The sequence below is a fragment of the Anabrus simplex genome, chromosome 3 (assembly GCF_040414725.1).
Source record: "Anabrus simplex isolate iqAnaSimp1 chromosome 3, ASM4041472v1, whole genome shotgun sequence".
Lineage (NCBI taxonomy): Eukaryota > Metazoa > Arthropoda > Insecta > Orthoptera > Tettigoniidae > Anabrus > Anabrus simplex.
In genome coordinates, this window is record NC_090267.1 from 522,257,888 (window position 1) to 522,282,200 (window position 24,313).

At 44.3% G+C, this 24,313-nt stretch overlaps 1 protein-coding gene across 3 annotated transcripts in view; it reads right to left on the reverse strand.

Moving 5' to 3' along the window:
• Window positions 1-24,313, reverse strand: part of UGP (UDP-glucose pyrophosphorylase) — a 339,813-nt gene that overhangs the window by 220,486 nt on the left and 95,014 nt on the right. Inside the window, exon 1 of one of the 3 annotated variants that reach the window (XM_067143690.2) lies at window positions 22,011-22,135. The exons of 1 other annotated variant lie outside the window; for it this stretch is intronic. In XM_067143690.2, coding sequence (XP_066999791.1) covers window positions 22,011-22,031 — 21 coding nt within the window. In that variant the 5' untranslated portion in view covers window positions 22,032-22,135. Of the gene's footprint in view, window positions 1-1,122; window positions 1,143-22,010; window positions 22,136-24,313 lie in introns of those variants that run through there. One more of the 3 variants, XM_067143686.2, reaches the window with a different exon arrangement.

Genomic DNA, 24,313 nt, shown 5'->3' on the forward strand with positions numbered 1-24,313 from the left:
ACTTTCATCTCATGCTTGCTTGTTTCCACATTGCATTTCCAAGACTTCATGTGACGTTGCAGTAATTCTAACAGATATGTCTAAATTCATATTGCCAACCGAGTTCGTGTGTATATCCGATCAGCTTTGAAGTTTGCAAAAATTAACAACAAAAAACATCTCAGTTTGTAAGACTTGCTGTTTTCAAGATACTTCGACGATATACACAACTGACTTTTACAGCAAAAAAACGGTTAAAAAGGTACAAAAATAAAGCATTTTTCCCCTTATCGAAAATACTGTTGATCTAGTATGGACACACATTCACAGAAGTTCCGAGACATTTCTTTTTTTTTTTGTGTGGATATTTTCGAGTTCTTAAGCCCGGCCCTTTATCATTAATGGGGTTGGAGATGACTACTAATTTTCGAATTTGTTACCTCTACTATAGTGGTAACACCAAACAAGACACAAACAGAGTTAAAAGGGGAAGTTAAGAGCAAACTACACAATATAAAAGGTCACTACACACTCGGAAAAAACAATAGCTAACATTACGCTGATCTCCAATAAAACACGTACGTAAATATCAGTAGGGCCAACTAGTGAACAACAAACCGGGAAGATGAAAAGGCTGGGAACCTAACAAAGGCATGGACATGGCTTAGATAGCGGATTCCGAAATAAATCCCCGTGATCCTTAGATTTTAAAAATATTATTTACAAAATAATTTTACAAATACATTTCAAATACAATTCCAAGTTACGAGCTATAAGTTCAGTGATATACATAGCTTTTTCGTGGTAGTGTAAATTCAACTATACATCTATTTACCAATGCACTTGTACGATGCAATATACACTGATGTGAAAAAGGTTATCCAAAACTTAGCGTACCTAAAGTGATACAGAAACTACTAGAGGCAAACCCCAAGGGAAATAATATTAAACTACATCTACGAATATTAGTGAAGCAAGAAATGGGAATGCCTTCGAAACGAACAGGTAAGCCCAGCTGAAAAACTAAGGCGTCATAAGTAACTAATTTGGCGAATCTAGGCGAGGTCAGGGCAGACTCCTGTATGAAAAGCAAATCGGAACATAACGGAAATTTTAGCCGGAACGGAATTCAAGAGTGCTTACCCGAGGAGAGTGCCATCCCGGAAACCGGGGGACGTCAACCAGATAGGCTGCTTGCAGACAGATAGACCGAGAACGACAGAATTCAGGATACAGAATTAATTCGAACACTGCCTCGCTCACTATATATAGGAAATTCCGGCCTTGGAGGCAGCCAATCAGCGTGCACGAGTTCCCTATCGCCACCTAGACTCATCAATCACAACCTTACTTTCGATCGCGAACTTTGACTAACATTCTAGAATACGCCTGATCGCGAATGTCGTATTTCCAGAACAGTCAGAAATATTTTCTAGAATACATTACAAACAAAGTAACACACCCTGTACAAAAGTTGTCACGTTCTGGATCTTTCCAGGAACTATAGAACATAATTCTACTATTTACAAATGCACGTCACCAATCTTACACAGTACACGTTAGGTCATTACGTTATCTTATGCTCTACAAATAACAGTACAGCTTAGGTCATAATAAATAAAACATTATATAGTACTTCACCAATAAAGTCTAAAAAAAAAAACCACTTTCCACTTGCACTACATAGTTCACTTGTAACAGAATTAACCTCTGAAATCACACTACGAACAAATGTAGGCTTCAAAAATACATTTTAACGATACTGAATTCGTTATCGACTTTAATGGTGGTGAAGTTAACATCTGATTTAACCCTCTACTCCATACTGTTGCCATTAGGCAACAAACAACTTTTCACCTGTATAAATGGATAAATATTGTAGACAGAGGTATAACCTTCAACTGTACAGTCAATTAAACACATATCCCAGTGATGCCTTGTGCTTTATTTTACTTAACATAAGACAAAACAGCCCTACAACCAAAGGTACTCCTTCCACCCCGTCAACATCCACGGGTACCAACCACCGTTTATTTTACGTGGGTCCTCCCCATCACATTACCACAGGCTTCAGGAGTACCTCTGGCTCACACATCGTTACTTACTTGAAGGAAAAACGATCGAAGTAATTTAAACAATTCTCCCTGCAATTACATAGACTTTACCACTCCTTAAGAATTTGACTCATATATGCTTCCTTATAACGAAATACTCGTAGACGGCTTCAAAAATACATTTTAAGGATACAGAATTCGTTATCGACTTTAATGGTGGTGAAGTTAACTCTGAGTAACTACATCTTAAACGACTGTAAGTTCCAGCGGCGGCTTTTCAGGTGAAGTAGGTGAAATGCCACTTCACCATTTATTTTTATCAGAATGATTTTTTTAAAAATTTACTTTTCTTATGACATTTGTTGGTTTTATGGAAAGAAAATGTTTTTTGTACGGCGTTTGGAGCACCAAGAGTTCGCATTACTTGATGAGAACCAGGGAAACTCACGAAAGCGCCGGCTGTTGGCCACCCACAGTACGGCGCGTGAGCTTGTGTGAAGACGAGAGATTCAGCAGCTGGCTTTACCTCCCAAGTGCCGCTTGGCCTTGGCGGTTGCCATGACAACCGTGACATCACCCGCGTACTCGACTCGCTGCGAAATGTACAAGTGAAGTTGCGGGAAGATCGAAATATTTTGTTTTCGCTGCGTCATCCTGTGTGAAGTACGATTACTTACGCCTCGTGGTTCATTCGTAGTGTTGTGCTGTTTTATTTAAACAAGTATCCTGTTTATGACATAGTGTGTATTTTATTAGAAACACCATTTTCACGTTGGAGAAACGAAGATCAGAATGAAGTTCTACGTTTTGATCGCCCTACTGAATCACTGCAAATGTGTGCTATAAAAGAAGTGAAACATTCCGGTAAATCTTACAATCTTAGTTTCAAACGATCGTGGTTTACGGACTTTCCATGGTTGTGCTCCTCTCCAGCTCTACAGAAGTTGTTTTGTTGGGCCTGCTTGCCTTTTATCAATAAAAATAACGTTTATAATAAAGAAGGATTTTCAGCCCTTTTGAACATAACACGTTCTTTACATAAGCACTCAGACTCTGCAGAACATAAAATACGGCAGCTAGATTTCAAGACATTGGAAACAAACCAAAATACGATCTCTGATGTCCTGAAGGGAAATGCCAGACTGTATATTGTAATTGTACAGTTCAGTGAAAATGTACATTTAAATAGGCTTTTCCTTCAGTTGGGAATTGATGCAGTGCTCTATTTAAGTAAGCAAGAACTAGCTTTTCGTGGTCACGTGCTGGACCCTCCGCCAGTCACAGGTACGAGGTACGAGTACAAAACAACCAAAAACAACACGTAGTTCCTAAATCTTGTCCTCCTCTGTGGTGTAGTGGTTAGTGTGATTAGCTGCCACCCCGGAGGCCGGGGTTCGATTCCCGGCTCTGCCACGAAATTTGAAAAATGGTACGAGGGCTGGAACGGGGTCCACTCAGCCTCGGGAGATCAACTGAGTAGAGGTGGGCTCGATTCCCACCTCAGCCATCCTGGAAGTGGTTTTCAGTGGTTTCCCACTTCTCCTCCAGGCAAATGCCGGGATGGTACCTAACTTAAGGCCATGGCTGCTTCCTTCCCTCTTCCTTGTCTATCCCTTCCAATCTTCCCATCCCCCACCAAGGCTCCTGTTCAGCATAGCAGGTGAGGCCGCCTGGGCGAGGTACTGGTCATCCTCCCCAGTTTTATCCCCCGACCCAGAGTCTGAAGCTCCAGGACACTGTCCTTGAGGCGGTAGAGGTGGAATCCCTCGCTGAGTCCGAGGGAAAAACCAACCCTGGAGGGTAAGCAGATTAAGAAAGAAAGACAGAAAGAAAGAAAGAAAGAAAGACCAACCCTGGAGGGTAAGCAGATTAAGAAAGAAAGAAAGAAAGAAAGAAAGAAGTTCCTAAATCTGTCGCTCGAAACCGAACGGGTAATAGCTCTTCACCATACTTTACAGCCACGAGCCGCCACTGCATTTAATATAAAGCTATGAACAAATGCAGACTTGAGCAAAAGATTCGCTTAATACTCCATTCTGCCTCAGGCTTATATGTTGACGGCTATCATCTTAACGCACAAACAACACTCTTATTTTCACTCCGAAAATACACTATAATTTCATCTGTTTCATTTCCTGCCTTGAGGAAACGATCTGTACCCTACACGAAATACCCTTTGCACTGAGCATTTGGTACAACACCGGTAAGGTAACGAACGCTCCCTTGTCAAGCTCACATTCAATGTCACAACTTGTCAAGAGAGTTATACCACGAGCCTGAATTACAGGTTCACTCCAGTGCTTGAATTTCGCATGTCATTCAATGACTCCTCCTCGCTACTGGACTTTGCTTCGGTCCGTGTATCACTCCCGAAATTCGCCATGGAGATTGCTTCAATCACTACGAGAAAATGAGCCGGATTCTGCCAGGAACGCCAACCACTGGCAGGATGCAGTGTAATACTAGTAGAGCATCTGGCCCATCGTCTCCTGAATTCGTAGGAGTCTTCTAAACATTTATACTAGAAATAATTCCAAAACAAAAAAAGCAGACCATGATATCTCCACTTCACAGTTCATCTTAACTGCCTGAACTGCGACTTAAGGAGAAATCATCTTGCATTCGGGGCTTTATTTTACCGGAACGGTCCCTCTTTCCTTTAGGCCACAGCTTCCGAAGAAGGCGAAGTGGCTTGCCGATTTGGACATGTTCGCTCACTTGGAACCTCAACAACTGGATTTCCGGAGAATATCGATCGCTCACTAACATTCGCGCAAGAGCAATGGCAACGCCTCTAAAGTAATGGGCGCACGAGGGCTGTACATAAAGAAGTGAGCATCCAGTTGGCACTGTGAAGAGTGTCCATTTCACCGCTCTAAAGCATATTTCCAAAAGGTGATCAGCGTTCGGGGTTTAAAATCGAGGTTGCCCGTATTACCGTATAGGACGGTCGCACGATGGATCGCTGCGGATTTGCACCGCAGAGATTTGCCGTCCATTTCTCCAGATTAGATTGCCATCGTGAGTGGTCTCGTTTCCATAAACCATCGATGGACTGTCCGGGAATTATCCGCTTTTTTTTAAGAGTTGCTTTACGTCGCACCGACACAGATAGTTATCATGGCGACGATGGGACAGGAAAGAGTTAAGAGTAGGAAGGAAGCGGCCGGAGCCTTGATTAAGGAACAGCCCCAGCGTTCGCCTGATATGAAAATGGGAAACGACGGAAAACCACCTCCAGGGCTGCCGACAGTGGGGTTCGAACCCCTCTATCTCCCGAATACTTGCAGCTATTGAGCTCGGTGGAGAAGTTGGCCTCAGTCATCAAATGGTGTGGCACATACTGACGAGTTCCACATCAACTCAAAATAGCACCAGTATGCACTGGCTGGTACCGCAGCGAACGAGCCTGGGCGTCACCCAGAACAAGAACCCAGTCGGGTGACTGCGGCATACGAGCACGAGGGTGTCGTCTTTCATTCCAGCAACATTCTCCAATATTTCATTTCATCTGTCATTCATGAATCATTGCCCCAGAGGAACGCGACAGGCTTCGGCAGCCTATCCTCGCCGCTAGATTGCGGCTTCATTCATTTCATTCCTGATCCGGTCGAATAACTGGAAACAGGCTGAGGATTTTCATATTCTTGCGCTACTATTGCCGATTTCTGCGTCCGGCTGTGCATGTTTATTGCATTATGTCGCAAACTGTCAAGCTCTTGGCATAGGGAGGCCTTGGAACACCCTTCGAGGCCAACTTTCGAGGGTGACTACATTGAAGAAATATTCCCATTACTTTATAGCGTGATATTGCGTCAAAAACCCACGCTCCGTTCACAAGAGTCTACCTAAACTATCAAATGACCAGCAAGGGAGCAACTTATTGTAAAACTTTCAGCACATTTAGCATGAAACCTGAGTTTCATTTTACATTAGGCACTGTTTTGAAATTACAAGTCAGTTGTTATTTTGAAGTAGCATCCTGTCAGTGATAACCAGGGCCCGGATTTTGATGAACTAAAATATTTTAAAAAATGACCTATAAAATGACTGCAAATATCCCATGAAATGACCTGAAAACTTAAAAAAGACCTACAAATTTGAATGAAACTGACAAAATTTTATCACACAAAAATGCAGACTACGTCATTGTAAGTTGAAATGATATTAATAGGTACCTAATATAATTGAATTATTAACTGACACATAATAATTATTTACACACAAATACTGGTTATTATTTCAGTCTATTGTTTGGCACTCCAAGTTCTGTGTTCTTTTCTTCAAGGAAAATAACACTACACTGTATCTGAAACTTTAAGGCTGCAACATCTGAAGAACAAAATAAGAAAGAATTTCGCCGTTAGGTACTTTGATTCTTTTTCGGATTAGAGGTAATAAGAAAAATGTGGACTTAAACTATATGGCAGGCTATACAGGCTTTCCTCACTCCACGTTACAGTAGATGATTGTGATCCTTCCTAGAATCTCACAGGAAAACGAACGACGATTTTGAACTTTGAAAAGCTTCTTTCAACGTCTACGGATATTACTGGAGCATACTTGAAGTGCACTAAATCACTGCATGTAAGTTCTTCTTCAACGCCAATAATGCTGAAATCTTGACCCGCCAAAATCCGAGAGATGGAGCAGAAAACATTAAGACCCGAACACGTTTCAGTTTGTCTGACACTGCCACACCAGAATCGCCTCGACTGTGGCTCTTCTGACTAAACTGATCAGCCTCTCTCCTCAAGACGTGTAATATTTGACGACAAGGAAGTGAAATTTGCTTTGATGCACGCTAGTTTTCCCTCCATTTGCGTATCCGAATGGCCTTGGCATCTTGTACGTTGAAAGAATCTTCAGTGTCACACAGGCGACGATCCACGTGATGCGAGGCTGCGGTGCTTGGGATCTGAAGAGTTCCCTCCTTAGTTAGGGATACAAGCTTGTCAGCTTCAGACTTCTTCGGCCACTCTGTGAAAAGCGTGAGCTAGGCAGGTTTTTAGCAAAAGGCTCTGATTGCATTGGCAGCTTTAAATATATCAGTCACAAAGAGCAGCACACCGAGCTCGATAGCTGCAGTCGCTTAAGTGCGGCCAGTATCCAGTATTCGGGAGATAGTAGGTTCGAACCCCACTGTCGGCAGCCCTGAAAATGGTTTTCCGTGGTTTCCCATTTTCACACCAGGCAAATGCTGGGGCTGTACCTCAATTAAGGCCACGGCCGCTTCCTTCTCACTCCTAGCCCTTCCTTGTCCCACCGTTGCCATAAGACCTATCTGAGTCGGTGCGACGTAAAGCAAAAAAAAAAAAAAAAAAAAAAAAAAAAAGAGCAGCACATCATCATACCTTACACCCTCAGGCCACTGTAGACCCATCGATTTATCGAGGAGGTGACATATTGTAGAATGTTTCACAGACTGCAAAATTTCGGTCGTGAGGACAATTATTTTTCCAGGCCTATCTACTTCTAAGGTAAACACGATAACATTGGCAATGTAACGGCCCTCTACATCATTGGTTTCATCGACTGAAACGAATATCTTGTTTCCGCAGACTTCTCTGATATTCTTTATCGTGTCGTCATAGCGTTCGGATACATACAGTAGTTCCTTCTAAGAGCACTCATGCGGAATTACACGGCCCATATACCTTTCTAAGAAATCCCTCAGTTTAATGGCAGTGGTATCAGTCACGGGTTCGGTGGCCTTCACCTCCACACCCTCCGTACAGGCCTCCTCCGCATTGACTGCGCTGGCTAAGACTGCATGCTTAACCTCACATCCGCCATCATGGAGGGGCTTAACCTTACTTTTTACGCGTAAGAGAGCAAGCCTAACTTCATGGAGTAGCCTAACCTCAGTTTTACGGCCGGATGCCCTTCCTGGCACATAAGAGAGCGAGCTTAACCTCACATCCGCCATTTTGGAGGGGCTTAACCTTACTTTTTATGCGCAAGACAGCAAGTCTAACGTCATGTAGGAGCCTAACCTCAGTTTCAGAGCCGGATGCCCTTCCCGACGCTAACTTGAGTAGTAGGGCAATGGGTATTCTCGATTGAGTAGTAGGGCAATGAAGATTAGCATAAGAGAGCACACCTAACCGCAGGGAGGAGCCTAACCTCAGTTTTACGGCCGGATATCCTTCCCGATGCCAATTGCACAAGATGGCGTCTATATACGGCTCCTTATGAGACGCCAAGGGAGCTTGCGCAATATGGCTGCTGCTCTTAAGAGACACCCTAAGGGTGCTTGCGCAAGATGTCGGCCGCAAGATGGCAGCTATACACAGCTTCTTTTGAGACGGCCTAGGGACGCTTGCACAAGATGGCGGCTATACATGGGTTCTTATGAGACGGCCTAGGGTCGCTTGCGCAAGATGGTGGCTATACGCAGGCTCTTATGAAGAAAGCTAGCTTAGAGGTTACTGCACAAGATGGTGGCTGCTCTTATGAGACGGCTTAAGGGCGCTTGCGCAAGATGGCGGCTATACATAGGCTCTTGAGACGGCCATAGGCGATTGCACAAGATGGCGACTATACATGGGCTCTTATAAAGAAAGCTAGCTTAGAGGATACAGCACAAGATGGCGGCTATACATAGGCTCTTATGAGACGGCCATAGGCGATTGCACAAGATGGCAACTATACACGGGCTCTTATGAAGAAAGCTAGTTTAGAGGCTACTACACAAGATGGCGGCTATACATAGGCTGTTATGACCTCCTCCTCCTCCTCCTCCTCCTCCTCCTCCTTTATCAAGGCATATCTCTATGGAACAAGTTTAAACATGCATTACCATAACGACGCGATCTTATGCTTAAGGCTAGAGTGAGTACGTCTGTTATTCTGTTTTTAACCTGCAGTGATGACGTCATCATAGTTATACATGTTTAGCCTTGTTCGTTTTCTCAAGCCTTAATAGATAGAATGAGTAGGAGTAAGGAGGCAAAGGAATGCAATAAGTACAATATTTTGAATGCAATAAAATATTTATTTACAATGTACTACAACAGTTTTCGTTTTGCTGCTGACAAGATTGCTATGCTTCGTAACAGCTTGCTGCGAAGAGGTAGCATGCTTCCGAAATTGTAATACCTCCTGAAACATTGAAATTAAACAAAACGTTTAGAAATATATTATACGGGATTGAGCTAACCCCAGTAACTTCAAAGAGCAGGACGAAGAGGACCTTTGAGGCAGAGGAGAAGGAACACGGCTACAATCGCACTCTTATGCAATCAGCGCGCACACATAGAATTGCAAATGTTGTATATCTCCATCCGACATGCTTCTTCTTAATCACTGCAGATAAAATTATTTTACTACTTTGCCGGGGATATCTTTGTTCTAAGGAGATAAATTGTGCGGGATTCGAACACATGCACATGGGCGTGGATTTTGAACTTCGGGTGCTGACGCAGTATACCATGTGACCGTGACGTCACGACCACGTGCTCTTGTTTGTAATCAAAACCGCGTGCTTTCTTGACAGCTGCCATCTTTACGAACCCTAACCTCACTTTAAAGGACAATAGAGCATCGCTAACCTCACTGCTGCCATCTTGAAAAGTTCAGTGTTCCAAACATAAAAACCTATCAAGCAGATACTGATTTCTGTTAGAAAAACGCACCTCAATGCACCATTAATAGGTCAGGGATTTTATTCTTTATTAGGTAATTCTAATAAGACGCGACCCGCGGGTTCCATTCCCTGTAATGTGTGGCATGAATTTCGTCGGTACTGAACGCAAAGTTTTAAGTTATGATCATTAGCACGGTAACCTTTTCTTTTTTAGGACGAGACAGTTATCATTTCCGCGTACTTGTAGTAAGAATAATACAAATGTTAAGCAGTTTAGGTTGTAACTACTCATAGTAGAAGGACTATAACAAAACCATAAGTCTAGTAGATCATTCAATGCAGTTGTTTATTGAAGAATAACCACAGATATACACAACACGAATAGATACATTACTGTAATATACATTGTAAACAGTCATTGATCATGAACAACAGAAGTTACATATCGTCGCGAGTATGAAGTTAGAAGAGATAAACCATTTACCAATAGAGATTAATTTGCTACATCTAACAAAGTAGAAGCGTTCTTGCAGATAACAATCGATGAAGGTGTTGCTGCTGTCAAAAATGTACCAACTTCAGCTAACTCCCTCTGGGAGGAGGAGGAGGTCGCGGTAAGGTAGAGGAGGAGCAGCTCTTTTTCCCTTTAGCCCATTAGCCCTTTAGCTACTTAGCCCTAGGAGGAGGAGGAGGCCGTGTTAAGAATAGGAGGTGCCCTTTAGTCCATTAGCCTTTTTGTCCTTTAGCCCATTAGCCCTTTTGCCCATTAGCCCTTTATCCCTAGGAGGAGGAGGATGCGGTTAGGAGGAGAAGGATTAGGAAGAGTCCTTTCATCCTTTCGCCCTTTTGATAAGACGTGACCACTGGGTTCCATTCCCTATCATGTGTGTAGCACGATTATTTTTTCGGTTCAGCATTTTACAATCATCATGCATAGTAGTCCTCTCCTGCACAAGCTACATGCTTGTAATCCGTGCCAACAGATTGAAATAATATGTTTCCGAACTGAGATTTCAAGTTACATGTTTATCCGTTAATTTGTTCGACTGCTAGGGGCTTAAATGTAAGCAGTGTATTTCTTATAGCACTAGGGGTTCTGTTTAATTTTAATTTCCGCATAAGCTACATGCTTGTAATCCATGCCAACAGATTGAAACAATTTGTTTCCGAACCGATATTTCATGTTACATGTTTACGCGATAACTTGTTCGACTGGTAGGGGGTTAAATGTAACCAATGTATTTCTTATAACACTAGGTATTCTGTTTAATTTTACTTTCCATGTTTGCGATAAGAAAGCACGGTTTGAATCTATGTTTTTTTATTGTAATTAAATCAGAGTTCGAAATCTATACAGATTTTTTCTGTTGCATGTGTTCGAATCCCGCACAATTTATCTCCTTAGAACAAAGGTATCCCCGGCAAAGTAGTAAAATAATTTTATCTGCAATGATTAAGAAGAAGCATGTCGGATAGAGATATACAACATTTGCAATTCTATGTGTGCGCGCTGATTGCATAAGAGTGCGATTGTATCAACAGAGAGATTAATCTTGTAATGTTTTGCGTTATAAGCTTTTCTGTTCTGAGTACTGATAGCCAACATGTTTCGTCTTGTTCTACAATCAGTTCTAGTGTAACTTGTCTTGACAAAGCACAGTAGCGATAAAAGTTTTCTGTTTAATAGTCAACATGTTTTGTCTTGTCGGATAAAGACATACAGCATGTCAATTCTATTTAAAATGTATCATCTGTTAAGATAACAGCTTGCTCCTCCTCCGACCGGACATAGCAGTGTTCCTTCTCCTCTGCCTCAAAGATCAGCTACATTCCTCCTCCTCGTCCTCCTCCTTGAAGTTACTGAGGTTAGCTCAATCCCGTATAATATATTTCTAAACGTTTTGTTTAATTTCATTGTTTCAGGAGGTATTACAATTTCGGAAGCATGCTACCTCTTCGCAGCAAGCTGTTACGAAGCATAGCAATCTTGTCAGCAGCAAAACGAAAACTGTTGTAGTACATTGTAAATAAATATTTTATTGCATTCAAAATATTGTACTTATTGCATTCCTTTGCCTCCTTACTCCTACTCATTCTATCTATTAAGGCTTGAGAAAACGAACAAGGCTAAACATGTATAACTATGATGACGTCATCACTGCAGGTTAAAAACAGAATAATAGACGTGCTCACTCTAGCCTTAAACATAAGATCGCGTCGTTATAGTAATGCATGTTTAAACTTGTTCCATAGAGATATGCCTTGATAAAGGAGGAGGAGGAGGAGAAGGTCATAACAGCCTATGTATAGCCGCCATCTTGTGTAGTAGCCTCTAAGCTAGCTTTCTTCATAAGAGCCCATGTATAGTCGCCATCTTGTGCAATCGCCTATGGCCGTCTCACAAGAGCCCATGTATAGTCGCCATCTTGTGCAATCGCCTATGGCCGTCTCACAAGAGCCTATGTATATCCGCCATCTTGTGCGATCGCCTATGGCCGTCTCACAAGATCCCATGTATAGTCGCCATCTTGTGCAATCGCCTATGGCCGTCTCACAAGAGCCTATGTATATCCGCCATCTTGTGCAGTAGCTTTCTCCGTAAGAGCAGTCGCCATCTGGTCTATACGAATAGAGTATAGCCGTTATCTTTCATAATAACCCTTGCCTCATTTCTCGAATTTCAGGCTGATCAAACTAATAGGTTATGTTACAAGTTGTGAGCCCCTGAGGCGACCCTCTAGTTAAGGCTTATAAGAATAGAGTATAGCAGTCATCTTGCATAGTAACCCTTGTCTCATTTCTCCAATGTTAAGCTGATTAAACTAATAGGTCATAAGTTACAAGTTACAAGCTCTGTATCGCCATTAGCTCCTCATATAACCGATGTATAGCGACGATCTTGCTCTGACCCACGTTCTAGGAGTTAGCCTCATAAGAGCCTGTGTATAGCCGCCATCTTACACAAACGTCCATAGCCATCATCTAGTCGCCATCTTGTGCAATCGCCTATGGCCGTCTCATAAGAGCTTATGTATAGCCGCCATCTTGCGCAAGCGCCCTTAAGCCGTCTCATAACAGCAGCCGCCATCTTGTGCAGTAGCCTCGAAGCTAGCTTTCTTCATAAGAGCCTGCGTGTAGCCACCATCTTGCGCAAACGTCCCTAGGCCGTCTCATAAGAGCCTATGTATAACCGCCATCTTGTGCAAGCGACCCTAGGCCGTCTCGTAAGGAGCTGTGTACAGCCGCCATCTTGCGGCCGCCGAACCCGCGACTTATACTAGTAATATTGTTCAGTGGAATGTTCAAAGCTTCACACAAGTCTGTACAAAACACACATGAACTACTGCCATCGAAGGATGACAGAGAGTAACAGTTGAGAAACTTATCGTTAGCTACTATTTTCGACTCTGCGTATGTGCTTCTTTCGACCGATAGGCTGCAGAACTGTAAATCTTCTATCTCCTGCCACTTCCACTTCGCATATTTCACCATCGGAGGTAAACATATACTCGCCGAATTCCGAAATTATTAGCTTCAAATGAACATCCCCTAGATGGCTTTAACTCGAAAAACAATCGCGGCCGATAACACAAATCCACTTAGCACGCGTATGGTTGTACTGAGGTACTTAACCAGACTGGCATAAACCATGACTCAACGAGCATAAAATATTCTAAAAAATTCCACAAAATGACATAGGCCTAATAGCCTAATGACGCGAAAAACGAGAAAATGAGCTAAACATAAAATACTTAGCAAAATGACGAAAAACGGACTTAATAAATATGCATTTCTGTAATATGGCGGCCATGAATAGGATTTGTATGTAAGTTAGCAATGTCTGTGTTAACATGTGATCAGAATCCGGGCACTGGTGATAACAGTACTGACAACTGTCGCCTCAGTTTGTTTTTACTGAACATGAACATGGAGAATAGGTATGAGGTTATCCGCTTTTCAATACATTACAAGTAAAATTATAAAGACCATTTCATTATACAATGTATGTACAATCATTAAAATCCCTCACAGTATTATTATTAACGTTATTGGCCACAATGGACCACTTGAGTCTTCCATATACACTTTTTGTTTGAAGGTTGTGCTGTTTAATTCTTCTCATCTGCCTAGTACTTCTTCATTCGTTCTGATCGCAGTGTTCTTAATTCGTCTGAAATTTTCTTCTTCATCGTGCTGGTAACTGGGCCAATCTCTGGGGATGATTCTCCAGACTCCTTCAACCTGGTAATTTTTATTTACACAAGTGCTGATCATTCTTCTTTCAGTTTTGAGGTGCTGATCGGCTGTTCTTTCATTTCTAATTTGGAACAAGGTTTCGAAAGCGTAAGTGGCTTTTGGCAAAGTTACATATTTGTAGTGTTGGATCTTAAGTGTCTATAAGTTGACCAGGTTAGAAATTGTGCTTTTTTTCATTTTGTTGGTTCTATTCATCAGTGTTGCTTTCTCGCTTAAGTTGTATTTACATTTACATTGTAGGACTATACTAATTTTTTGATCATTTATGATGACTTCGTTTATTTCAAGGAGTTTCATTGGCATGATCTCAGTTTTCTCAAAGGATATTTGTAATCCTATTTTTAATGCAATTTTCTGGAGAACGGTGACCTGAGCACAGACTTCTTCCTTGTCAAGGGATAAGACAGCTAAATCATTTGTAAACCCTAAGCAGTTTGTCATTATTGAAGCTCTTGCTCCAATTTTGACTTTAGACGGGCTTCCTTCTTGCCAAATTTCCACGATGTAATCTAGAGCCACATAAAAAAGCAGTGGTGATTGGAGCACAACCAGTGCGTCTGAGAGTCATGAAAGGTGTTGCTCATAGGGTTCGTTGTGCCGCAATAGCACTTTCTGATCCAGTGAGGAAAGCAATGGCAAACTACCTCACTCCTCATATTGTCTAGTACGCCTCATCTTGGTGCTGCTAGTGTTGTGTGGGTGGTACTGGAGCACAACCAGTGCGGCTGAGTGTTGCTCATAGTATTAGTTGTGCTGCAATAGCACTTTCTGATCCAGTGAGGTAAGCAATGGCAAACTACCTCACTCCTCATCTTGGTGCTCCTAGTGTTGTGTGGGTGGTACTGGAGCACAACCAGTGCGGCTGAGTGTTGCTCATAGGGTTCGTTGTGCTGCAACAGCACTTTCTGATCCAGTGAGGTAAGCAATGGCAAACTACCTCACTCCTCATCTTGGTGCTGCTAGTGTTGTGTGGGTGGTACTGGAGCACAACCAGTGCGGCTGAGTGTTGCTCATAGGGTTCGTTGTGCTGCAATAGCACTTTCTGATCCAGTGAGGTAAGCAATGGCAAACTACCTCACTCCTCATCTTGGTGCTCCTAGTGTTGTGTGGGTGGTACTGGAGCACAACCAGTGCGGCTGAGTGTTGCTCATAGTATTAGTTGTGCTGCAATAGCACTTTCTGATCCAGTGAGGTAAGCAATGGCAAACTACCTCACTCCTCATCTTGTCTAGTACGCCTCATCTTGGTGCTCCTAGTGTTGTGTGGGTGGTACTGGAGCACAACCAGTGCGGCTGAGTGTTGCTCATAGGGTTCGTTGTGCTGCAACAGCACTTTCTGATCCAGTGAGGTAAGCAATGGCAAACTACCTCACTCCTCATCTTGGTGCTGCTAGTGTTGTGTGGGTGGTACTGGAGCACAACCAGTGCGGCTGAGTGTTGCTCATAGGGTTCGTTGTGCTGCAACAGCACTTTCTGATCCAGTGAGGTAAGCAATGGCAAACTACCTCACTCCTCATCTTGGTGCTGCTAGTGTTGTGTGGGTGGTACTGGAGCACAACCAGTGCGGCTGAGTGTTGCTCATAGGGTTCGTTGTGCTGCAATAGCACTTTCTGATCCAATGAGGTAAGCAATGGCAAACTACCTCACTCCTCATCTTGTCTAGTACGCCTCATCTTGGTGCTCCTAGTGTTGTGTGGGTGGTACTGGAGCACAACCAGTGCGGCTGAGTGTTGCTCATAGGGTTCGTTGTGCTGCAATAGCACTTTCTGATCCAGTGAGGTAAGCAATGGCAAACTACCTCACTCCTCATCTTGGTGCTGCTAGTGTTGTGTGGGTGGTACTGGAGCACAACCAGTGCGGCTGAGTGTTGCTCATAGGGTTCGTTGTGCTGCAATAGCACTTTCTGATCCAATGAGGTAAGCAATGGCAAACTACCTCACTCCTCATCTTGTCTAGTACGCCTCATCTTGGTGCTCCTAGTGTTGTGTGGGTGGTACTGGAGCACAACCAGTGCGGCTGAGTGTTGCTCATAGGGTTCGTTGTGCTGCAACAGCACTTTCTGATCCAGTGAGGTAAGCAATGGCAAACTACCTCACTCCTCATCTTGGTGCTGCTAGTGTTGTGTGGGTGGTACTGGAGCACAACCAGTGCGGCTGAGTGTTGCTCATAGTATTAGTTGTGCTGCAATAGCACTTTCTGATCCAGTGAGGTAAGCAATGGCAAACTACCTCACTCCTCATCTTGTCTAGTACGCCTCATCTTGGTGCTCCTAGTGTTGTGTGGGTGGTACTGGAGCACAACCAGTGCGGCTGAGTGTTGCTCATAGTATTAGTTGTGCTGCAATAGCACTTTCTGATCCAGTGAGGTAAGCAACGGCAAACTACCTCACTCCTCATCTTGGTGCTCCTAGTGTTGTGTGGGTGGTACTGGAGCACAACCAGTGCGGCTGAGTGTTGCTCATAGGGTTCGTTGTGCTGCAACAGCACTTTCTGATCCAGTGAGGAAAGCAATGGCAAACTACCTCACTCCTCATCTTGGTGCTCCTAGTGTTGTGTGGGTGGTACTGGAGCACAACCAGTGCGGCTGAGTGTTGCTCATAGGGTTCGTTGTGCTGCAATAGCACTTTCTGATCCAGTGAGGAAAGCAATGGCAAACTACCTCACTCCTCATCTTGGTGCTGCTAGTGTTGTGTGGGTGGTACTGGAGCACAACCAGTGCGGCTGAGTGTTGCTCATAGGGTTCGTTGTGCTGCAACAGCACTTTCTGATCCAGTGAGGTAAGCAATGGCAAACTACCTCACTCCTCATCTTGGTGCTGCTAGTGTTGTGTGGGTGGTACTGGAGCACAACCAGTGCGGCTGAGTGTTGCTCATAGTATTAGTTGTGCTGCAATAGCACTTTCTGATCCAGTGAGGTAAGCAATGGCAAACTACCTCACTCCTCATCTTGTCTAGTACGCCTCATCTTGGTGCTCCTAGTGTTGTGTGGGTGGTACTGGAGCACAACCAGTGCGGCTGAGTGTTGCTCATAGGGTTCGTTGTGCTGCAACAGCACTTTCTGATCCAGTGAGGTAAGCAATGGCAAACTACCTCACTCCTCATCTTGGTGCTGCTAGTGTTGTGTGGGTGGTACTGGAGCACAACCAGTGCGGCTGAGTGTTGCTCATAGGGTTCGTTGTGCTGCAACAGCACTTTCTGATCCAGTGAGGTAAGCAATGGCAAACTACCTCACTCCTCATCTTGGTGCTCCTAGTGTTGTGTGGGTGGTACTGGAGCACAACCAGTGCGGCTGAGTGTTGCTCATAGGGTTCGTTGTGCTGCAACAGCACTTTCTGATCCAGTGAGGTAAGCAATGGCAAACTACCTCACTCCTCATCTTGGTGCTGCTAGTGTTGTGTGGGTGGTACTGGAGCACAACCAGTGCGGCTGAGTGTTGCTCATAGTATTAGTTGTGCTGCAATAGCACTTTCTGATCCAGTGAGGTAAGCAATGGCAAACTACCTCACTCCTCATCTTGTCTAGTACGCCTCATCTTGGTGCTCCTAGTGTTGTGTGGGTGGTACTGGAGCACAACCAGTGCGGCTGAGTGTTGCTCATAGGGTTCGTTGTGCTGCAATAGCACTTTCTGATCCAGTGAGGAAAGCAATGGCAAACTACCTCACTCCTCATCTTGGTGCTGCTAGTGTTGTGTGGGTGGTACTGGAGCACAACCAGTGCGGCTGAGTGTTGCTCATAGGGTTCGTTGTGCTGCAATAGCACTTTCTGATCCAGTGAGGAAAGCAACGGCAAACTACCTCACTCCTCATCTTGGTGCTGCTAGTGTTGTGTGGGTGGTACTGGAGCACAACCAGTGCGGCTGAGTGTTGCTCATAGGGTTCGTTGTGCTGCAATAGCACTTTCTGATCCAATGAGGTAAGCAATGGCAAACTACCTCACTCCTCATCTTGGTGCTCCTAGTGTTGTGTGGGTGGTACTGGAGCACAACCAGTGCGGCTGAGTGTTGCTCATAGTATTAGTTGTGCTGCAATAGCACTTTCTGATCCAATGAGGTAAGCAATGGCAAACTACCTCACTCCTCATCTTGTCTAGTACGCCTCATCTTGGTGCTCCTAGTGTTGTGTGGGTGGTACTGGAGCACAACCAGTGCGGCTGAGTGTTGCTCATAGGGTTCGTTGTGCTGCAATAGCACTTTCTGATCCAGTGAGGAAAGCAATGGCAAACTACCTCACTCCTCATCTTGGTGCTGCTAGTGTTGTGTGGGTGGTACTGGAGCACAACCAGTGCGGCTGAGTGTTGCTCATAGGGTTCGTTGTGCTGCAACAGCACTTTCTGATCCAGTGAGGAAAGCAATGGCAAACTACCTCACTCCTCATCTTGGTGCTGCTAGTGTTGTGTGGGTGGTACTGGAGCACAACCAGTGCGGCTGAGTGTTGCTCATAGGGTTCGTTGTGCTGCAATAGCACTTTCTGATCCAGTGAGGAAAGCAATGGCAAACTACCTCACTCCTCATCTTGTCTAGTACGCCTCATTTTGGCGGTGCTGTCAGTACTCAACCAGCCTCTGGGCTGAGGATCTAACAGTGAACCTCCTCTGGAGCGGAGAGAAGTTTTCACGTTACAAAAGTGTTTTGCGAGACAACGGACGAAATTTTTCCATTGACAATTTTTGCGAAGTGATGGTTGTGAAGTGCTATTCATCAGTCAACGGGACTTCAACCACAAGGGAATAAGGTACTGTAAGTTTATTGTTTTAATACGGAATCGTCTTGGACATTAAGTGTTTCAATTTAATGGTGCATATTTATTTTAAGTGTTTTATTTCCGGCCATAGTAATGAAAATGCAGTTAGGCTGCAGTGCTGTGACCGTACATGTTGCCATACCAACGACTGAGGGAAGAGAAACGTGTTTCTCTACACCGAAGAGAAAAAAATACATATCTGAGAAATGGAAATGGCCACTGAGAGGAAAAAAAATCTCCTGGCTTCCATAGAAAAGAGAATAGTCCAGGGCGCATGCCTCCACTTCCCGCTTGTGGAAGACGAGGGTCATCTCATTTTCCTTCGAAGAGAACCCTACGCTCCTTACTTATAAATTACGGAGGAACGTTTACACTCTTGAAACCGTCTTTGAACTTCACGAGCTCACTGAGCTTATGGGACGGACACAATTTTAAATTTTACCATACTATCCTATTCTGGATTTGATTAAAAGTGCATATTCACAGTTTTTTTTCAATCTGACCACAGACACGGAGTGTAGGCGGGCAAGTGTAAAATGCTCGAAACTTGTTGCTATTGTGTCCACAACAACATGTGAGCTCTGGCTGTGTAATTTAACACAGTCGGCAAGCTACTGCAGTGTCCACGCACACAACGAAGTTCACGTTCCAACTTCTTATTATCAGAAAAGTCTTACTCTCCTCACTCCATTCCTTACATCAATTTACCTCACAAAATTTTTGCGCTCAAGTGGCCAAAATCCGCATAATACACAATTTTATATGCTAGATTCGATGAAATAAAAATAAGTGAACTTTTTATCGTTGCCGAGTTAGCGCGGACATTCTGAACATATGCTCGGCGTACGACTGCACTGACTGACAATGTTGCCTTTCTCCGACTCATGACTTCTTGCTACCTGTTTGAGAATTCATTTTTGTTCTAGTCTGTTGTTGGTGGTGTACGATTTATTGAAGTTTGATATTCAGGTTCTTTCTTTTCTTCCCCTCCATTAATGGTCTTGAAGGCTACATGTCACTCTGAGTCAAATGTACACCAAGCATCATAAATACAGTATTTTGCTGGTGATTGCGGAATTTATTGCAGACATCAGTCGCATTAATATTTAAAATGAGGCTACACTTGATAATCGGCAACTTTCGAGGTTACCTTTCAGCTAGCAGCATGATACGATAAAAGGAAAGAAATGTCCCCTACATTATAATAAGCGAGTTGGCTGTACGGTTAGGGTCGCATAATTATGAGCTTGCATCCCACCGTCGGCAGCTCTTAAGATGGTTTTCCATGGTTCCGATTTTCACACCAGGTAAATGCTGGGAATGTACCTTAATTAAGGCCACGGCCCTTTCCCATCCTTCCGTCGACGAAAAGCTTCGATGTGTTAGCGCAACGTTAAACAAATGGCAAACATAAAGATAGAAAGAAAGAAAGAAAGAAAGAAAGAAAGAAAGAAAGAAAGAAAGAAAGAAAGAAAGAAATTATAGTGGTGCTCCTTACGATGCAATACGTTAAAAAATATGTAGGTAATGAGGTAGTAACCTATCGTAGGTTCATAACGCCCTCGCTATTCGCACTCTGTGAGCTCTGCACATGCGCCAGTGATTCTATAATGCGTATTTTCGACATTCGACAGCGACGTCCCCTTGCCAGGCAGCGCTTTCGCCTCTCCTAGCTCAGAGTGGCGGATCACTCTATACTGTAGGTACATTACACGGTTTATTACATTTCAACTCAATTTAGTACCAATATGCCAGATATTCAGTTTGAATACTCGTTAATATAGTACAACGTATATTTAGATTGCTTTATACGAACTGATGAATTAAGTCCTAGTGGCAGTACAGCAGAAAATAAATGAACACCTGGATCTGCACCTCTCCGAATAATAATAATAATAATAATAATAATAATAATAATAATAATAATAATAATAATAATAATCATAACGTTATTTGCTTTACGTCCCACTAACTACTTGTCCGACTTTGGGACACGCCGAGGTGCCGGAATTTAGTCCCGCAGTTCTTTTACGTGCCAGTAAACGACGCTGAAGTATTTGAGCACCTTCAAATACAGCGGACTGCGCCAAATCGGGGTGAGTGCCTGAACCGTCTGAGCCACTCAGCCCGACAGGACCGAACTCGAATGTTTTGAAGGTTATTTCTGTAAGCAGACTTAAATTATAATACTTGTGCTTTTTCGTAAATACAAGGAAACTATTTACAGCTCGCGATGTTATCCATTGGATCAATCGCGGGGGAGAGATGGGGATTACTCGGTACTCCAACCCTTCAACCTAAGCTGCTATGCCTGCACTACTTCGTACGACTGTCCCACACTCTACACTTTCTTGTCAATCAACTAATAGGCGACTTTTTATTTTGCTTCACTGACCTTACTTTATTTGTAATTTCTCACATGATTTCACCATTCACTGCTATTTTTACTTTTCGAAATGTTTTTATTACTGAGAATTAAACACAACGTTCCCGTCACAGCTACAATGATAACCGGAGGATTGCCGCAAAGAGATCTAAGGTTCAAATCGAAAAGTTTGCGAGTGAGAACTCCAAATAATTCCAACATTTTGTCCAGTTCTTCCAAAAATATCCCCTGAAACACTGGGATAACAAAATAACTGTAATATGCGGTATAACCGTAAGAAAGTTGCAGACACTAAAAAAAAAAATTATATTCCTTCAAATTGAAAGGGCCAATGGTCGTAGCCGTGTTGGGCGTGGTCAAGATTAGGACGGGTTGCCACGCGCTCGCGGTAAGGGAATGGCCACCCCGGCACACCTCTGCGGAGGTTCGGACCTGCCTTACCTTACCTAAACTGAGAGGAGAACCAGAGGTGCGATAATCAACCTTCCAAGACTCGTAGCGCTAGCTGATCAAGGTACGCTATAGCACTATCCATCATAAGAGAAGCTGCGCTCAACAGCTGTGTGTGTGTCTTTCAGCAATATTATTTCAGATTGGTTAACGTACAGAGTTTTAGTATAAGTGTTGTAAATGTGGGAGGGCCAGCTCCCCTAACTTCGCCACTTGAAAGAAAACATACAGATGAAACTAGTCCAAAATCGCGTTACCTTTACCAACGCTGCAAATAAAACTGAAGTCACCATCAATAGATCCAATAATTCATTAAATAAAAGGCAGAGTAAAACAGAAACTTTATGTGATTTACTAGAGCAAGTGTCACTTGGCGATTTTGCGTCAAAATTGGTTTTATAGGTATTTGTTCGGCTCCCTGGCTGAATGGTCAGGAGATCCGGGAGTGGATTCCCGATACGGCCTGGTTAATTTCTCAGATTAAGTGCAGTGTCGCACAAATGCCAGGCCGCGAAGGAAAGACACCCTACACCTCGCACACCTCGGAATGGTCTACTCACCCGACCTAGAAGGTACTCCATGCTGCACACGACTGACTGACTGACTGACGACACGCGGTTATCAAAGAGGCCACGACGACCTTCTTATCAGACGCCGGCGCACTATCATCACAGCCATCTTGCCCTGAACTACTTAACAGCAGCAACGAGTGGGCCGCAAAGAAACTACAAGTCACACAATAATGGCACGCCACCGAGGATGAATACCCAGCCCTCGAGCCAAGAAATTCACCACTCCAGGACAAAATCAACCACGCGGACGTGAACTGTACCCGGGACACATTACAGTAAAAGGACAGCACGCTAAACATGAGCAGAGTTCGTGCTCCATCCCCTGGAAGGCTGATCACAAACCAGTACGTGTGGTAGGGGGCAGACTGGACCTCTGTGCTTCACGACCACAAACCAGTACGTGTCGTAGAGGGTAGACTAGACCTCTGTGGTTCATGACCACAAACCAGTACGTGTTGTAAAGTGTAGACTAGATCTCTGTGGTTCACGACCACAAACCAGTACGTGTCGTAGAGTGCAGACTAGATCTCTGTGGTTCATGACCACAAACCAGTACGTGTCGTAGAAGGAAGACTGGACCTCTGTGGTCCAGGAACACAAACCAGTACGTGTCGTAGAGTGCAGACTAGATCTCTGTGGTTCATGACCACAAACCAGTACGTGTCGTAGAGTGCAGACTAGATCTCTGTGGTTCATGACCACAAACCAGTACGTGTCGTAGAGGGTACACTGGACCTCTGTGGTCCAGGACCACAAACCAGTACGTGTCGTAGAGTGCAGACTAGATCTCTGTGGTTCATGACCACAAACCAGTACGTGTCGTAGAGTGCAGACTAGATCTCTGTGGTTCATGACCACAAACCAGTACGTGTCGTAGAGGGTACACTGGACCTCTGTGGTCCAGGACCACAAACCAGTACGTGTCGTAGAGTGCAGACTAGATCTCTGTGGTTCATGACCACAAACCAGTACGTGTCGTAGAGGGAAGACTGGACCTCTGTGGTCCAGGAACACAAACCAGTACGTGTCGTAGAGGGTACACTGGACCTCTGTGGTCCAGGACCACAAACCAGTACGTGTCGTAGAGTGCAGACTAGATCTCTGTGGTTCATGACCACAAACCAGTACGTGTCGTAGAGGGAAGACTGGACCTCTGTGGTCCAGGAACACAAACCAGTACGTGTGGTAGAGTGTAGACTAGATCTCTGTGGTTCATGACCACAAACCAGTACGTGTCGTAGAGGGTAGATTGGACCTCTGTGGTCCAGGACCACAAACCAGTAAGTGTTGTAGAGTGTAGACTGGACCTCTGTGCTTCACGACCACAAACCAGTACGTGTCGTAGAGTGCAGACTAGATCTCTGTGGTTCACGACCACAAACCAGTACGTGTCGTAGAGGGTAGATTGGACCTCTGTGGTTCATGACCACAAACCAGTACGTGTGGTAGAGGGTAACTGGACCTCTGTGCTTCACGACCACAAACCAGTACGTGTCGTAGAGGGTAGACTAGACCTCTGTGGTTCATGACCACAAACCAGTACGTGTTGTAGAGGGCAGGCTAGACCTCTGTGCTTCACGACCACAAACCAGTACGTGTGTTAGAGGGTAGACTGGACCTCTCTGGTCCAGGACCACAAACCAGTACGTGTCGTAGAGGGGAGACTGGACCCCTGTGGTTCATGACCACAAACCAGTACGTGTGGTAGAGGGTAACTGGACCTCTGTGCTTCACGACCACAAACCAGTACGTGTCGTAGAGGGTAGACTAGACCTCTGTGGTTCATGACCACAAACCAGTACGTGTTGTAGAGGGCAGGCTAGACCTCTGTGCTTCACGACCACAAACCAGTACGTGTGTTAGAGGGTAGACTGGACCTCTGTGCTTCACGACCACAAACCAGTACGTGTCGTAGAGGGAAGACTGGACCTCTGTGGTTCACGACCACAAACCAGTACGTGTCGTAGAGGGTAGACTGGACCTCTGTGGTCCAGGACCACAAACCAGTACGTGTTGCAGAGTGTAGACGAGATCTCTGTGGTTCACGACCACAAACCAGTACGTGTCGTAGAGTGCAGACTAGATCTCTGTGGTTCACGACCACAAACCAGTACGTGTCGTAGAGGGAAGACTAGATCTCTGTGGTTCATGACCACAAACCAGTACGTGTCGTAGAGGGTACACTGGACCTCTGTGGTCCAGGACCACAAACCAGTACGTGTTGTAAAGTGTAGACTAGATCTCTGTGGTTCACGACCACAAACCAGTACATGTCGTAGAAAGCAGACCAG